The 18,581-nt window shown below is 39.4% G+C and overlaps 1 protein-coding gene across 2 annotated transcripts; it reads left to right on the top strand.

Annotated features, from left to right (window-relative positions):
- The first annotated feature begins 1,435 nt into the window (after nt 1-1,435).
- ZNF483 (zinc finger protein 483) lies at nt 1,436-18,117 on the top strand. 2 transcript variants are annotated; one of them, XM_070430878.1, is made up of 6 exons: nt 1,436-1,482; nt 3,226-3,710; nt 5,640-5,722; nt 6,250-6,376; nt 6,768-6,860; nt 10,728-18,117. In XM_070430878.1, exons 2-6 carry the CDS (start codon nt 3,323-3,325, stop codon nt 12,293-12,295), a joined length of 2,259 nt encoding a protein of 752 aa, XP_070286979.1. In that variant the 5' UTR covers nt 1,436-1,482; nt 3,226-3,322; the 3' UTR covers nt 12,296-18,117. The 2 variants fall into 2 exon arrangements, with proteins under 2 accessions (XP_070286979.1, XP_070286980.1); XM_070430879.1 differs by lacking the exon at nt 1,436-1,482 and adding an exon at nt 2,302-2,371.
- Nucleotides 18,118-18,581: the final 464 nt, after the last annotated feature.

Raw genomic sequence — 18,581 nt, 5'->3', positions numbered from 1 at the left:
TATTCAGCACCTACTATGTGTCAGGCACTGCTTGGACTAGGGGGATTGTACTTCCATGGAACAAACCAGATAAAAATCCTTACTTTGTGGAACTGATATTCTGAAGCATCCATCTTATATAAAAACTGTTTGAAATTTTAACCCTGCTATTTCTGGCTTCTGTAAATGCTTGCTGGCTTAAATAATAAGGAAAATAAGATTACTCCCATTTCAGAGAGGCCATTAAACCTTCTCCAGACGAAGTTATCAGCGCTGGCGTCAGGCCAAGCCTTTGGTCGAGGTCTCAAAGCGCCAGCACATAGGAGCTCTTTAAGAACTTGCAAAGGGGACTGGAACAGAACCCCATATTTGGGAGACAAAGAGGATAAGATGGTATAAATACATGAAACTTCCTGTGTGATTTTGCCCAGAATTTGAGAGACATTTTCCTCTGGGCCCACCCATAATAATAATAAATGTAACTCCATCTCTCTAAGCGTTGCTTGGTTCTTCTCTGGTTTTCTGTAACAATTCTAGTGAAGAAGACAGACAATGAGTAGTAAACAAATAAGACAATTACTAGTATATGATCTGTTATCAGGGGAAACAGGAGTGGGAAGGGGTGGGGTTGCAATATAGGGATAGTGGTGGGAGGTTGTCATTGAGAAGATAGGAAGGATCAGCAGAGTGAAACATACTGCTAACTCTGTGAGGAGCATATCAGCCAGGAGTGCCAGGCAGGTTGGAGGGAAAGGAGAGTGAGGAGGCCATTGTGACTGGAGCAGGGAAGTGGGGGAAGATGTCAGGGAAGTCATGGGTGGCCGGATTCCATGGGCCTTATAGGCCTCCGTAAAAATATGATTTTTTTACCCTGAGTGAAATGGGAAGCCTTTGCAGGGTTTCAGGCAGGGGAGGGGCATACTCTGTGCTCCGTTTTTTAAGCATCTCTTGGGCTGTGTTGTGAAGAAGAGTGAAGTCAAGAAGCTATTGCAATAATTCAGGCGAAGCATGATGGTGTTTTGGACCATGGCGGCAGGTTGAAAGTCATAAAAATAATGTTTGTTTAATTCAAGTTGCAGCATGAATCATGGCTTGCATTGAATGCATCACTAATACGCTTCTGCGCTGGGTTTTCCCAGCCTCGATTTGGGATGGATAGGGAGGGGAGGGGGGGGCGACACGGTTTGAGGTTACCAAGGAGATAGAACATCATAGATCTGAAAACCTCAGAATGTTCTAGGCCTTTAGGCCTCTGGCGCAGCAATAATTCTGTGGCCGAGCCCACCGGCCGCTTCCCAATGATCGCGCGCAACAGGCCCGGGTGGGAGCCTATGGAAAGCGCAGGGCTTCGCACAGCGAGAGGAGCGCACCCCGGGAATCGTAGTTCTGCGCCCGTGCGCAGGCGCAGTGGTCCCCCGCCGGCTTGCGCGCGCAGCTACTGCAGGACCAGCTTCTGGAAGCTCATTGCGGTAGCGCTGGTCCTGGCTGCTGGTCCTGATGCAGGTAGTGCTTGCCCAGGGCCCCTCATTTGGGGGCCACCACCAGGTCGCCGGCTCCGAGGATGCACTTGGGTAGGGGTGGGTGCCGAGGGATATTGGGATATTGAGCTCCCAATCCCGCAGCTCCGGTGGGAGGTGGCCACCCTCCTAAATGACCGAGCTCTCCTCCATCCCCTCCCTGCCCCCGGGGTCTAGCAATTTAGGTACTTTTGCATTTTCAGCGGGCAGATTCCTTGTTATGTGTGCGTGGGGGGAGGACGGCTGTCCCTTGTATGGCAGGATGTTTTTAGCAGCATCCCCGGCTCTATCCGCTAGGTACCTGTAGCATCCCTCCTCCCCAGTCGTGCCAACCAACATGTCTTCAGCGTTGCCAAGGCTCCCTGCGAGGCAAATCCCCACCTGTTCCCCCTCCCCACCGCCACCCCCATTGGAGAACTTATTTCTGCCTGCGTCACATTTTCTCGGTGCTTCTGTTGTAAGCTCCCTGGAGACCTAGAGGAGTGTCTTAGTCGCTGCAGAGCCCCAGATGCCCAGCAAGGCGCTGGGTTCGTGGTAGGCGCCTAATATTTGGCCGAGGAATAAGTGACGTCATACGTACCGTGTGCCGGGTCGTGTGCTCGGAGGTGGGTAATTGCTGGTACCATAGTTGCAGGAGGAGGAGAGTGTTCTGGCACTGGCTGCGAGGCAGCACATCTCAGGCTGGGTGCTCTGTGGGGGCGGGGACCCTGTGTGACCTATCCTGCCTGCCTCCCGAGCGCCCCGTTCCCAGCTCATTGACGATCCGTTCTTTGTAGAATGAGAAGAATGCATGCCGCACAGGACAGGCTCTGCAGAAAAGCACCTGTGGTTCAGAGAAAGCTTCACCCAGAGGGGACAGATGAAAGGATAGAAAGGTGACAGTTTTAAAGAATGGAAAACCTTTGCTTGAAGAGGGAAAGAAGAGAGCATTCCAAGGAGAAGGAATGGCGCTAGTGCAAAGGATAGAAGGGGATAGTGTGTCTGGGAATGGGGAGATGCTTTTTTTTTTTTTTGGTGGGAGGAGATACTTTTATTTTTTTTCTTCTTGCAGTGTCCATCAAGGGCACTAGGTAGAGCTCAAGAGGCGAGGTCATGCGGACAGGGTCTCTGGATCATCATGCCTGACCTCTGCGTTTCTATTTTATCTGGAGACAGTTGGGGAGGGATCTTATGTTGCTTAGGCTACAGTGTGATACTGGGATGGAGAAGCCTCTCCTTAGGTAGTTTCAGTGGGATAGAATGGTGAGGTTCTTAGGAATTAAAGCGGCCAGAATTGGGATATTGATTATGTGAGAAATTTGATAGGCAAATATGAAATCAGGCTTCTGAGTTGAGCAACTGGTGGAAATGTGTGGCCATTCCCTGAGAGAGGGCAGGAGTTGACGAATAGGTTTGCGACTGTCTCTTCCTGTAGCCCTGAGCCTTTTCTGATCACTTTTGCTTATGAGGAGTATTGAGTCTGAAGAAACTGTTTTTCTCGACGGGACCTTTAATTACCCTTAAGTAACTCCTCGGCTTTTCACCTACAAAGAAAATTATGCTTTTAATATAGTAGCTAGGCCTCTGAGAATATATATCTGTATAACTATATCTATATATCTATATCTATGAACCAAACCAAGAACAATGTTTTTAGGATTAATGATTCATTTCACTTATTTAATATTTTATATTTCTTGACAGTTCCTACAAGACCATAAACTGAATCCTTGATATTTGTTACTTATAGTGCCTGTTGGTGGACTGTACTGATATCCAATTAGAGTCTAAGGGGACTGAGTTCCTGCTGGTGATACAGACGGCAAGCGGTAATACCCGTGAACAAGATGACGGCCATCGGCTCAGAGCCTCCCACTCTGGCTTCAAATGAACAAAACAAGGACCTGAGAATGGATACACCTGGGGAGGAAGAAGCCATCCTGGGAGGAAACACTCCTGACCCAGAGTCGCTCAGACAGAGGTTCCGGTGGTTTTGTTACTCCGAAGAGGCTGGACCCAGAAAAGCCCTGAATCGGCTCTGGGAGCTCTGCCTTCAGTGGCTGAGACCAGACATCCACACGAAAGAACAGATTTTAGAGCTTCTGGTGTTTGAGCAATTCCTGTCCATTTTGCCCGGGGAGATCAGGATCTGGGTAAAATCACAACGTCCTGAGAACAGTGAGAAAGTGGTGACCTTAATAGAGGATTTGACCCGAACGCTTGAAGGAAAGGAAGGTGAGATTTATAGATGGAGGGAGGACGTGGGAAAGATCTCCCTAGCGTATGAGAGTGAACTCCCCAAAAGATAGCAATATATTGCTAAAGAGGAGGCTAATATAAGACTAAGTTTGGAGGTGGGATTGGGTTTGAATTCCCTGTCTTTTACTGTGTGATCTTGGGGAAGCTACATAACCTCTCAGAACTTTAAATTCTTTTAGGTGTAACAAGGGGATCCCATCTTATCTATAGTGTTGTGAGGAATAAATAAGGCAAGTATAATACATGGTGGATGCTCAAGAAACAGTAAGTTCTTTCCCTTGAGCAAGAGGGGACTTTAGAACGCAGGAGAGAAAAACTTTACCTGGAAATGTTTGGAGTCACAACCATATCAGCCAGCCAGGCCTTAACTTCTAACTCCAGTGTGTGCAGCAGCACATTCCTAGAATGGGGCTGTCCAATATCTGTGATGATGGAAGTGTGTTCTGCACTGTTTTTGCACTTCAAGCTGGTGCAAATAAGGAATTGAGTTTTTAATTAAATTTAAACTTAAATAGCCAGATGTGGCCAGCAACTACCCTGTTGGATAGTACAGTTCCATAGCCTTCGGGAACAGCTCACATTTTCATAATTACATTATTACACATTATATACTAGTGTATACAATGTACACTATGAATTACAATATGATTACATCATTGTAAAATATTGGTGAAAAGACTTCTAGGGTGGCTAGCCCTTTTGAGAGCATGTGGTTCAACTTGTATAAAATCCCTCTATATGCTACAAATATTCCAAATATTTATGTATATTATTTACCATAAGGCTCTCAGTACATATGTGTGACAGTTTGTATTCTACCAGGAGTTCTGAGATAGATGGGTGTTTATCTCCACAGACTTAATTTGTGGTCACACAGCTCATTGGTGTATCCAAAATTTGGGCTTCCTGACTCCTCTCCGACTTGTCTGTCACTGCAACCGGTGCTTCCACAAAACTGGGGCCTCTGTGTGGAGGCCCCTGCAATCAAGAAGTTCATGAATTGATTGCTCTAGCATTCAATTCATGAATGAGCAGTTTCCTTATAACAATCCCTTTTTTCTCTTTGATTGCGTAATTCTGATTCCTAACTTCCATTGGTTATCTAATCAATAAACTGCCTAAAATACTTTTCATAAGAAAGTAAAATATGATTTAAAAGAAAAGCCACTTTGCCCTTATTAGAAGCTGTTAATATCTCGGGGGTATTTAATATTTTTATTGATTTCCGAGAAGAAGGGAGAGGGAGAGAGCTAGAAACATCAATGATGAGAGAGAATCATTGATCAGCTGCCTCCTGCACACCCTCTACTGGGAAGCGAGCCCACAACCCTGGGCATATTCCCTTGGCGGTAATAGAACCCGGGACACTTCAGTCCGCAGGCTGACACTCTATCTGCGGAGCCAAACTAAGGCTACATCTTGGGGTATTTAACACATTCAGTTCATAGGTTCAAATTCCTGATTCTGTCTTTAGGAATCAGATGGTGATTTCAGAGCTGGAGTCAGTTCTTGAGACCAGCTTGGTGCTTTCATTTAATGAGTGACTCTTGTGCAAGGGAAGGACTATGAAGAAAACAAATTAATACATAATATGTGGTTATACCTTAATGCATCTTATAAATATTGTAAATTATGCAAACTGAATACATTAAACTGTGGGTGTATAGAATGAATGAAATCAGTTTTTTTTGTGATCTTAGGAATTGAAAGGATATTTTACAGGGTAAGGGGGTAAGCTTGGGTTTTAATGGGAATCTATATCTATGGCTCTCCTTTCTGTTTTAAAGAGTAGGAGAAAACTTTTTCTGTTTCTTATGACTTTTTTCTCTAGAGACATATATAGGAATTTCTAGTCTGAGGAATTCATTTGAAAGCCTGGACTGTATTTTTTTTCTTCCCATCCAGTTTCTCAAGATTCTGTTATTTCCCAAGAGGAGAACCCTGAAGAAGATAAAACGGTTTCTGTCCTTTCAAATACTGAGTCCGGGGTAAGTGTCCTTTCACTGGTTTTCATTCTTAAGTGAATACTTACTGACCTCCTACTGAGTGGTATAAAAATACTAGATAGAATAAGTAAGACAGTCTCCTGTTGTCATTCTTCGAAGTTATTCTTCACATTCTATTTTTTTTCAGTCTGGAGAATTTGTCACAAGGTTGACTCTAATAAAAACAAATATTTGCTAAAATTTAACAGTTATTCCTGATACAATTAGCCAGGTGAAAATAGAAATGTATTTCCTAACATGATAAAAAACATCCCCAGCTAGAGAATCAAAAGCAGCTCTTACAATGCCCACAAAAAGATAAGGATGTTTTAAACTTACTGCTATTAATGAGTATTTTCTGAATATTTTAGCCAGTGTAGTACGATAAGAAAGAAATAGGTAAGTATTGATAGCTTGCTTTGGAATCCTTAGAAATTTAAATACTACCAAAACTAATAGTTTATATTTTCTGAAATCTTAGGATCTATTTAGGAATAATCCAATGAAAAAGACTGTGTTTGGTGTTCTAGGAACCCATGACATTCAAGGATATAGCTGTGAATTTTTCCAGAGGAGAGTGGAGGAAGCTGGAACCTTTTCAAAAGGAGATATATAAGGAAGTGCTACTGGAGAACTGTAGGCACCTAGAATTTCTGGGTAAAGACACCTTCTCTTTATGATTTAGCATCAAACCTGGCTATCTTTTGGACCACTATTTTTGAAAAAAGACAATTGCTACTGTTTTGGCTGGGCATGCAGGAATGATATGATTAATCCTAAAAATGGGTCCTGAAAAGGTACTTTTCCGCCGAGTTTTCTCCAAAAAAGAGTCTTTGCTTCATTGAATTGGAAATGTTGAGAATCATTTTGCCCTCATCAAGACCAAACCTCCCCCATGTTCTCTTCAAATTTCAGTATTGCTGTCTGTATTTGACAGTATCTTCTCTTCCCTGGAGAACCAGACTCTATGTGTGAATGCTGACTGACTTTGTTCTATGGAAAACAGACATTTTTTGTGTTTTGTTTTGTTTTTTTTCTCTATGAGCAGGCTTTCCAGTTACCAAATTAGATGTGATCTCCCAGCTACCGTGGGTTGAACCAGGGCTTCTGGAAAAAGAAGTCTCAAAAGGCTCCATACCAGGTGAGTTGGCGAAAAGTAGACGAGGAAATTAAAACAGTTGCTTGCCAGGTCATTTGGGAAGACCTTTTGAAATGTTGGGTGGGCCATCTTCCTAAATTAACATAGAATGACGATTAGAATATACACGTTGTCTTCCTGGAATGTTCATTTGAACAGACCGTTAGTTTGGGTTCTCTGAGAAGTAGATGCCACGACATGATTAGCCTTGCTGGAGACTTACTAGGAAAAATTGCAGTGAAAAACGGGGCAGGCTCTGGAAGAGCCTGGGAGTGAGGTCAGAGCGTGATGTAGGTATAACACCTGGGAAGGAGAGGGAAGGAAGGGTGGGTAGGAAGAGTCTGAGACTAAAATTCAGTTTAAGGAGGTTTTGGCAAGTCTCCTCTCAGAGTCCTATGTCTCACAGAAATGGGCCTGAGTATCCCTGCTCTACTTGTCATCGACTGTGACCAGCTGTGGGAAAGTGGCCGAGGCATGAATGCCATGGTGGATTCATAGAGCAGCAGCAGCTGTTGTTAGCTGCCAGTTAAGTGCCACAGAAAAGATCTGAAAAGGGCATTTTTATGGACACCATAGATACAGATAGCAAAACAAAAACTGTTCGTAATGGGATTTATGCTATAATGGCAAGTATAAGGAACAGTGGAAAAATATTAGGAGCAACAGCTTAATTAACATTTGAATTGAATCTTTTTTTAAAAAATATATTTTATTGATTTTTTACAGAGAGGAAGGGAGAGGGACAAAGAGTTAGAAACATCGATCAGCTGCCTCCTGCACACCCTCCACTGGGGATGTGCCTGCAACCAAGGTACATGCCCTTGACCGGAATCGAACCTGGGACCCTTCAGTCCGCAGGCCTACGCTCTATCCACTGAGCCAAACCGGTTAGGGCTGAATTGAATCTTGAAGGATCAATGTGAATTTATCCAGAGGACATCAAGTATAGTATAATCCCATTTTACATTTAAAAAATAATTACTTATATATCAATACCTTAGTTTATTTTATTTTTATTTTTTAAATATATTTTATTGATTTTTTACAGAGAGGAAGGGAGAGAGATAGAGAGTTAGAAACATCGATGAGAGAGAAACATCGATCAGCTGCCTCCTGCACACTCCCCACTGGGGATGTGCCCGCAACCCAGGTACATGCCCTTGACCGGAATCGAACCTGGGACCTTTCAGTCCGCAGGCCGACGCTCTATCCACTGAGCCAAACCGGTTTCGGCACTTAGTTTATTTTAAAGAAAAAGAAAAAAAAAAAAAGATTCACTTTGCGCTATTCCATCTTAACCATTCATTTTAGACAACGTATTGGCTGTTTCCATAAGGACAGCAATTGCCTTATGTTTAAGTAGCATTTGGGAGAGTAATTCCAAAAATGGATTCTAAAAATGTTTTGTATTCTAAAAATCTAGCAGGTAAAAGTCTATATTGGTACAAATATATGTCCTTCCCTCTTATATAAAAGAAGCATCATTTAGATGTACAACTTGTCTAACAGTCATTTTATGACAGACCGGAGGAAAAAAGTTTTTGACAGGCAAAGCAGACTCAATAGCCATAATTTATTAAAAGCTCATGTAAAACAATAAGAAACACCGAGTCTATTAGAAATATGGGCAAAGAATTTGAGCAGATAGCTGATAAAATTAAAAATAACCGAGAAAATTAAAATTTAAATAGCTATGGACATGAAAATAATGCTCAAAAATGAAATATGTGCCAAAACCGGTTTGGCTCAGTGGGTAGAGTGTCGGCCTGCGGACTGAGGGGTCCCAGGTTCGGTTCCGGTCAGGGGCATGTGCCTGGGTTGCGGGCACATCCCCAGTGGGAGATGTGCGGGAGGCAGCTGATCGATGTTTCTCTCTCATCGATGTTTCTAACTCTCTATCTCTCTCCCTTCCTCTCTGTAAAAAATCAATAAAATATATATTTAAAAAAAAGAATGAAATATGCATATTTTTCTTTTTAAGATTTTTTAAAATTGATTTTTGGAGAGAGAGGAAGGGAGACAGGGAGAGAGAGAGAGAAACATCAATGTGAGAGCAAAACATCAATTGGCTGCCTCCTGCACACCCCCTACCTGAGATCAAGCCACCAACCTGAGCATGTGACCTGACTGGGAATAAACCTTTAACCCCTCTGCACAGTACAATGCCCAACCAACTGAGCAACAATGAAATACACGTTTAAAGCAGCGATACTATTTTTTATAAATCATATTCACAAAGATTTAAGAAAGATCATATGACTGGAGATGAGTACTCAGGTACTTCTGCTCGTCATGCTTCATGTGATACAACTTTTCTACCCTTTAGTTCAATAATTCTATTTTTATGACTCCTCTTTTGAGGAAATATTAATCATTTGATAAACATTCAAAGTTAAGCTAATATATGTTATATTAACACATAAATATAATAATATAGAATTAGTTGTTATGTAACTGATTAAAATTATTTTTATGAAGACTGACCAATGAGATGGGAAAGAATTTTGAATACGAAAAGTAAGCCTATATATTATGCATATTTTTTCTATCTAGAATATAGAGAAAAAAATAAAATAAAATATAGAGCAATATCTAGAAGAAAATACACAGTTATTAATAATAGTTAATTTCTGGGTAGTAGAATTTTGCGTTTTATAGTTTTCTGTTTACAATTTTATAAAAGTGACAATGTAATCTTAAGAGTTAGGATGATGATATGGTTAATAAATGAATTCAAAGTTTGGAGAAGGGTATAAAGAGTATAGTACTAGAAAAGGCCCTGTGGAGATTGTGCGACTTGAACCCTAGGCCCTGTCAAATTTATATATTTGTGGGAGTGAAGGTACTGTGGAATTACATTCTAAGTAGTGTGAAGTGTCGACACTAAAAGAATAGAATTGACCCCTAGCTGGTGTGGTTCAGTTGGCTGGGCATCATCCCATGCATAAAAGGTTACCTGTTCAATTCCCGATCAGGATACATGCCCGCGTTGTGGCTCCATCCCCCCAGTAGGGAGTGTGCACAAGGCAGCTGATCATTGTTTCCCTCTCACATCGATGTTTCTCTCTCTCTTTCTCTTCTTCTTCCTTCCTCTCTCTTTAAAAATCAGTAAAATTTCTTTAAAAAAACAAAAGAATAGGATTGAAAATGCTGTAGTGTATTAGGGACAGTAAATGGATGCCCGATTAAAGTATCCATAGGTTGATAGGGCCAGATTGTGGTTACCTTTGAAAGTCTAGCATAGGTGTTATTGCATAGCATATCTATAAACTTAGTACTATTTGACTGCTTTGAGAAGAAACAATATAGTATAGGGGTCAAAAGCCTGGGCTTTAGTGTCAGACTAGGATAAAAATCTGGCACGGCCACTTATAATACATGTGGCCTTGGGCAAGCTACTTACATTCTATGTACCTACTTGTCACATTCACAAGACAGGGTTAATAATAGAGTTTATTTCATAGAGCTGTTGTGAAGATTAAGTGAAATACAAGTAAAGTGTTTGAAATTTGGCCTGGCATTTGGTAAGTATTCAATAAATGTTTGCACTAATATTATTAGTTGTTTGAAAAAGGAATATTGGGTACAGGAAGAATAAGTTTGAGCCTGTTTTCAAAATTTGAAATGGAGGTTAAAACTTGCATTTCTAACGATAAAGCACAAACTTTTCATCTTCCTCAATATTTTTCCTAACCCCTATGTTTACCTATTTTCTTTATATCACTTTCCCTTCCTTGTTTTATAGAGTATATTTGAGAATTGTCCAAGTCATAATCCTCATAGTCATTACTGCCCCTATTCCTATTTTAGTCCCAAATACAGCACCTTCCTTTATTGCAAACAGGAAATATTCTGTGTTATTTCTTTTAGAGTGTGAACCTAGAGGTGAATTGAAGGAATCTGTTCAAAATCAAGATGTTCTTATGGACGAATCGACTTTAGAAAAAACAATAGATAGGTACTTAATGTGTGGTGATTATGGCTTGATGGGAGAATCCTCCAAACGCGGCAGATTAGAGAAGGGCCGTAGCAATAAAGAATGTTCGAAAGTAGCAGGCACACAAAAGAAAACTCATGGGAGAGGCAGTAAGGGTGAGGAATTTGACTCAGAGAAGGGCCCCTCTGCAAGTAATGCCAAGGAAACTTCGGATTTAGTTAAGCATCTGAGAGTCTACTTACGGAAGAAATCTCGGAAGTATAATGAATGCAAGAAACGCTTTAGTTTTCATTCAGACCTTGTTATGAACCGCAAAGAGCACACTGGAGAGAAGCCACGGAAACGTAAGGAAGGCAGGAAAGTCTTAAGTCACTCTTCATCTCTTACCAAACATCAGAAACATCCGAAAATTTATATGGGTACCAAGCCCCAGAAGTGCAGTAACTGTGGGATAGACTTCACTCAAAGCTTATCCCTTGTTAAGAGAAGAAAAACCCCTATATGTGAGAAATGTCGGAAAAGTAAATATCAGGATACAACCTCGAATAAAGATGAGGGAACAGAGACTGGAGAAAAATCCCCTAAATGTAGCAGATGTGGAAAATCCTTTGATTATAGTACCACACTGTCCAAACAGCAGAGACTTTACCTTGGTGGAAAACCCTCTATGTGCAATGATTGTGGGAAAGCTTTCAGTAAGAGTGCATCCTTCACACCCCGTCGTAGAGCTCATAGTGGAGAGAAACCCTTCAAATGTGATGATTGTGGAAAAGGTTTCACCCTAACTGCCCACCTCATTAAACATCAGCGAATTCATACTGGAGAAAAACCCTATAAATGTAAAGAATGTGGGAGACCCTTTAGTGACAATTCATCTCTTATTCAACATCAGCGAATTCATACTGGAGAAAAACCCTATACATGTAACGACTGTGGCAAATCCTTTAGTCATAGCTCATCCCTTTCCAAGCATCAGAGAATTCATACTGGAGAGAAACCCTATAAATGTACTGAATGTGGAAAAGCCTTTAGACAGAATTCTTGCCTTACCCGACATCAGAGAATTCATACTGGAGAAAAACCGTACCTATGTAATGATTGTGGAATGACTTTCAGCCATTTTACATCTGTAATTTATCATCAGCGACTTCATTCAGGAGAAAAACCCTACAAATGTAGTCAGTGTGAGAAAGCCTTCCCTACCCATTCTCTCCTTAGTCGTCATCAGCGAATTCATACTGGTGTGAAACCTTATAAATGTAAAGAATGTGGAAAATCCTTCAGTCAGAGCTCATCTCTTAATGAACATTATCGAACTCATACTGGAGAGAAACCCTATGAATGTGACTACTGTGGAGCAACCTTTAGTAGAAGCTCAATCCTTGTAGAGCACCTAAAAATTCATACTGGAAGGAAAGAATATGAATGTAAGGAATGTAAGAAGACATTCAAAAGTAATTCAGGCCTCATCAGACATCGGGGATTTCACTCTGGAGAGTAATTCTTGAACTATAGCAAGGTGGGAGGAACAGTTAATCAAAATTGTTCCTTATTAGAAACCTGGATATAAACAGTTAATCAAAATTGTTCCTTATTAGAAACCTGGATATAAACAGTTAATCAAAACTGTTCCTTATTAGAAACCTGGATATAAATTGCCACCACATTGATTAGTAGCTGCAACTATGATGGGCTGGCAGCTAGGAAAAATAGACTTTCCCCCATTCATCCTTCTTTGTAAGAATGTTAACTTTTGGGAGATAGTAGTTAGGGCTTGAAAAGTCATGTGGAAAGTGAAAATAGTATGAGATGTGAAATTATTGTAAAAGGCCAAATATGAATTTAAATAGCAGGGGAAGGGGTGCCCAGAACCTACCTTTTTAACCATTTCAGAAGATTTCCCTCTCGTCCACTTTCCCCTTCCACTCCTATGTAGTGTAATAGAAAACTTGGTTGGAGTCAGATAACCTGGGTTCTGTCCCAGTTTCCAACCAATCTACTATATAACCTTTCTGAATTTGTTTTTGAACGGATAGAATGAAGGGTTGGGACTAAAATTTCTAAGTTGGGGTTGTTGTTTTTTTTTACCTCATATTTTCTGAAGCTGTAGACATAAGTTAAAATTATTTATTTATTTATTTTGTTAATCCTCACCCGAGGATATTTTTCCATTGATTTTTAGGGAGAGTGGAAGAGAGAGGGAAAGATAGAGAGAAACATCGGTATGAGAGAAACACATCGACTGGTTGCCTCCTGCATGTGCCCTGACCAGGGCTCAGGCCGTGGAGGAGCCTGCAACCTAAGTACGTGCCCTTGATGGGAATCGAACCCAGAACCCTTTGGTCCGCAGACCGATACTCTATCCACTGAGCCAGACCAGCTAGGGCATAAGTTAAATATTTTTGATTCATTGGAATTTTCAAGTTTCTGTTGTAGAAAATGATTTAGGATACTAAACTTCTGGCAGTGAGAATATAGTACCCTTTTTGAATACTGGATGCCTTGAATACTTGATGCTAGAACACTGTAAACAGGAACAAGTTAGTGAAGCTGAAACAAGATTGCCTTCAGGGAATGTTTTAATTGAACAAAACACCTAACTTGTTTTTCCTTTGAGCATTGGCTGAGAGGATTGGGGTCTAGGGGTCTCATGCACCTGAGCCATCTCAGACATGAGAGTTACAGTCTTAGAAAAATAGATTGGGGGTGATGAGGGTGAGAGGAAACGGGTGCTGGAAACAGCTATTCTGAACGGGTTGCCTTTTGCAAAATAGAGTTTTATTTTTTTAATTTTTGCCTGTACTAAGTACAGCTTCCTGTCAGTAGAGTATAAATATTCTGTATGGCAAAGGTCACAAGCTAAAGTTGGGCCCTTGACATGTCATAGTTGGTGTGCATGGTAAGCGTGTGTGTGTGTGTGTGTGTGTGTGTGTGTGTGTGTGTAATTAGTTGCCATTATTTAAAATAGGAAATTTCATACTTAAAAAAGGCTAGTCTTGAAGAATGTAAGGGATGACAACACTAAGGCCTTATTTCATAAGGAAGGTTGTTTGGGCCAGCCGCTTCCACCTTTAGATAGGGAATCTATTCTTCTACTTGCCAAGTTCTCTCAGTCATGCAACCTGACTTGCCCACAGTAGGAATTTGATATTCTGATCTCCTACCATCTGGAGAATACATATTCTATCATTGAAAGAGACTCCATTGATGGTAAATAAAATTGAGGAAAGGAATGTAGAAATTATAACAGATTTTCACTTAAGTTTTCTGTTGTGAAATTAGACCTGAAAGGAATGAAGAATACAGATATTAGTGGATTATTCCTTACTAATTTTCATTGGTAGAGTCTGAATAATAGTTCCTAACTTAGCCAGTTAACTACCATGTGTCCAAAACGGAAACCATCCCCACATGCCACGATGTTTTAAATTTAATTTAAAAAATAACTTTGCAATGAATATTATAAGAATAAATATGTTACTCACAATTCGGGTGTTCTTGAATATTTTCAGCTGAAAATTCTCATAAAAAATGACTTTAAAGTAGGTCAGGGCTGCCACTTAGGGAAAACATTTTTTTTTTTTATAGACGCAGGTGGCGTGTAGGGGAAGGTCCGCCGCTTGTATCTACAGATGCTTGTGGCGTACAATGGGTTAAAAGGGAAATTAAAACCCCCAAGTCAGTTAGATTTGGGTCTCAGGTCATAAGGTTCTAGAGGAGCCCCACTGACTCAACAGTGGTACAGAGCTGCTAAAGTTGAAATTGGAGACAGTGTGTATAAAAACAGAGCTAAAACAAAAAACTTTCAACTTATCAAAGCAGAGATCCACATGCTCATCTGAGATGCAGCAGTATTTGCTGTGATTTAGTGGGTTTAGGTGTGCATTGCTACCTCTGGATAATGTTTGGTTTCTTCCTTGTGCCTCCCCCAAAGCTTGTAGTTCAGATTCTGCTGTGTGATAAATTGATCTGCATAGTTATTGCTAAAGAGACCAACCAGAGACATTTAGCCCTAAAGGACTATGGCTTATGAGAATCATTTACCTGGTTTAGGGTTGTTGTTGTTGTTTTTGTTTTTTAAACATAAAAACCCTGGTTTGTTTTTCTCTGAAAAGATATAAACCCTTGTTAGCTTTTCTTTTAGGTGATATAAAACCTAGTTTGTTTATCTAAACCCTAGCTTGTTTTTCTGTAAAAAAAAAAAAAAAAAGTAACTTATAGAAAGAATTAAATGTGTAAAGTTCTTGAGAAGAGGCTTGTTCAGGATGTTTACTTTAAAATGACGACCTTGCTTTAAAAAAGGTTTTAATGGGTTTCTATTGAAGACATTTCCTTAAAGTCACACCACAAGACGAGGCTTCCCCTGTCAACGAGTTTCCTTTTCTTAACTTATCTTAGAATTGTTTTTAATGTGGTCAAAATACAGAATGTGAAAAAGACCTTTTTAATCCTTTCTGGGTGTACTATTCAGTGGCATTAAATACATTCACATTATTGTGCAGTTGTCATATTCATCTCCAGAAATTTTCCATCATCCCAAACTGAAACTCTACTCATTTACCAGTGACTCCCCACTCTTCCCTCTCCCAAGCCCCCAGTAACCACTCTTCTACTTTCTGTTTCTTATGAATTTGACTCTTCTAGGTACCTCATATAAATAGATTCATCAATATTTGTTCTTTTGTGCCTGGCTTGTTGCACTTAACATGTTTTTAAGGTTCATGTAATATGTATCAGAATTTCATTCCTTTTTAAGGCTGAATAAGATTCCATTGTATGTATGTACTGCTTTTTGTTCACCCATTCTTCTGTTGGTAGACATTTAGTTATTTCTACTATTTTGGCTATTGTTAATAACACTGATATGAACAGTGGTGTACAAATACCTATTTGAATCCCTGCTTTCAGTTCTTGAAGTGGAATTGGCTGAATGTCCTCAAGTTTCATCCTTGTGGTGTATGATAAGATTTCCTTTTATAAGGCTGAGTAATATTCCATTGTATGTTTAAACCACTTTTTAAAAAAAACATTTTTATTGATTTCAGAGAAGAAGGGAGAGGAAGGGAGAGGTAGAAACATCAATGATGAGAAAGAATCATTGATCGGCTGCCTCCTGCAGGCCCCCCACCAGGGGTTGAGTCTGCAACCCAGACCTGGGACCCTTCAGTCGGCAGGTTGGCACTCTATCCACTGAGCTAAACCGACTAGGGCTACGCTACATTTTTTTAATGCATTCATCCATCAGTACACATTTAGGTTGCATCTACCTCTTGGCTATTGTAAATAATGCTACTGTGAATATGGGTGTGCAAATATCTCTTCAAGATCTATTATCAGTCTTTTGGATATATTCCCAGAAGTGGGATTGCTGAATTATTTGGTAATTCAATTTTTAACTTTTTGAGGAACCTCCATGCTGTTTTCCATAGCAGCTGCACCATTTTACATTCTTACCAACAATGCAGAAGGGTTTCTTCGCATCCTAGCAACCCATATTATTTTCTATATTTTTTACAGTGGCCATTCTAACAGATGTGTTCTTGATTTGCACTTCCCTGATGATTAGTGATGTTGAAAATCTTTTTATATGCTTGTTAACCATGTGTATATCTTAAGGGAATTGTCTAAGTCCTTTGCCCATTATTTAATCAAGCTTTTGTTTTTGTATTTCAGCTGTTTTTTCATTTATTCTAGATATTATCCCCTTATTTATGATTTTTGAGTGTCTTCTCCCATTCCATTGGTTCCATTGGAACATTTTCCATTTTCTTGGCACTATTTCCTTTGTTGCACAGAAGGTTTTACGTTTGATGATGTAGTCCCATTTGCCTATTTTTGCTTATTTTTCTCCTGTGCTTTTGGTGTCATGTCCAAGAAATCATTCTCAAATCCAATGTCATGAAATCTCCACCCCCTACCCCCATGTTTTCTTTTCGGAGTTCCATAGTTTCAGTACAGTCCCATAAACTGGCAATTATTATTGTATAGCATTTCCACCAATATACTGAAGAGTCTTAGCATTATAACTCCTTTTTTGGAGTCTGCTACAAAAAACTGAGCACAAATGTATTCATTATGAGACAGTGGAACAAAGCAAAGAGGTAAACAGCATTCTCTTGCTTTAAAATGCCAATATAGCTGGTCTTTTGACTTTATATAGCTAGAGTTCCTCTTACAGTGGAAACAAATTTTTCTATCTCTAGCTGAAATTCTTCTTTGACAGATGGAATTGTCAAAAATTTCTGTTCTGAGTGAATCTTTAGGTAGTGAATTGACATTTCTTTGTAAATTTGGATCTTCTTTGAGATGGCATATACCCAAAGTTTTCATGGGGCTGTGTCTTATGATACAAAACTCATTTAAAGCTGAAGATAAATTCTTGCAATTTTTCAAATTTTGAATCAATTGGTCTTTGATATTATCAGAAACTTCTTGTATTCTATGAGCAAAATTATTTAAAGGATTGAAGTTTTCAGTATTTGTAAATATCTTTTTAAGTCTCTTCCTCATAAATTTCTGACTAAATCAACCTAACTAAAATAATTTCTTTTCATCATCTCTCCATCTAAGATTCTTTTTGTTTGTGTGTGAGAATTCATACTATTTTAGAGCTGGCTAAATTTACAAACTCAAATCCTGTTAAAAAGTTGTTTAATATTTTGTTGGAAATTTAGTTCTCATCTCATATGACTAATTTCTTGGATTCTTTTTTAGGAGTGTACTTAACGAACTCACTAGGTTGTTGCTAAAAAGTGACTAATATTAGGTATTGTCTTAAATATTGTCTAGTGTGGTATCTTTAATACTTTGGTATACAACAAATAGCTTTTCCCTTTGCTATGTCTGCAGTAAATTGCAATTGCCTTTCATCCTTGAATGTGTACTATGCCCTCTTCCACTCTTTTTTTACTGTACTAGTTGTAGTACTAGCTTCTGTATTGCACTTTCTGCCTAGTAATCTGCCTTCATTTAAAGATTAAATATTTTTCTGTATTTTTAACCTAGAAAACAATTTAATTATAATTAAAGTAGTAAGTGTCTCAGTTTACGATTATGATTTACATCGGTATTGCTAAAACTTGTGCTGTGTACGTAAAATACGCACGTAAAGACATTGTGATGTTACTTCAGTGCATAGAAAACAGTTACCTGAACTGAATCTGTCTGTTGATACTGACTAGATTGGTGAAGTGTTTATCTGTAATGCTAGAAATAATGCACATTCTTGTACAAGTATTACAACAATAATGTCCTATGCTACACAACAGTTACAATGAATTGTAGTTCTACCAAAACAATAAAGTTGTGTTTAATGGAGAAATATTAACTGTGCTTTGTTGTTGTTTTTTAAAATCTTGAAATGTAATACTATCCATATTTCCAGTTCTCAGTAGTCTTAAATGACTACCATATTTGGACAAAAAAATCAATAAAATATATATAAAAAAATAGTTTTGTGATGAGTTTTGTGAATAGTTTTGTAAATGCTAGCCACAGAGATCCCCAAAATCAAAGTAGCTTAATTCAATAAAAGCTTATTTCCTTGGCAGCCTTCCAACATTTATTGCTTTCCAATATTTGTAGCGAGGCCATCTGGAACATACCACCTCCAAGGTCCCTGAAGCAGGGAAAGCAAGAACTGGAGCATTATATGATGTGAGGTGACTGGCTGCCGTTCACTATGAAATGTTCATTCTCTATTGCTAATCACATACTATTTACATGTACTTTATTAGGTAGATCAAACTCATCACAAAACTATTTTTTTATATATATTTTATTGATTT

This window comes from Myotis yumanensis, unplaced genomic scaffold (assembly GCF_028538775.1).
Source record: "Myotis yumanensis isolate MYYU_CA2020_CCGP unplaced genomic scaffold, mMyoYum1.0.hap1 SCAF_12, whole genome shotgun sequence".
In the NCBI taxonomy this organism is placed as follows: Eukaryota; Metazoa; Chordata; class Mammalia; order Chiroptera; family Vespertilionidae; genus Myotis; species Myotis yumanensis.
The sequence above is the reverse complement of the archived record's forward strand: the minus strand, read 5'-3'. Positions and strand labels throughout refer to the sequence as shown.

Coding starts and splice junctions, on each gene's coding strand:
- ZNF483 (XM_070430878.1), top strand. CDS start 3,323: ATGACGGCCATCGGCTCAGAGCCTCCCACTCTGGCTTCAAATGAACAA. Junction 5,723..6,249: donor TTTCAAATACTGAGTCCGGG/GTAAGTGTCCTT, acceptor TTGGTGTTCTAG/GAACCCATGACATTCAAGGA. Junction 6,377..6,767: donor TAGGCACCTAGAATTTCTGG/GTAAAGACACCT, acceptor CTCTATGAGCAG/GCTTTCCAGTTACCAAATTA.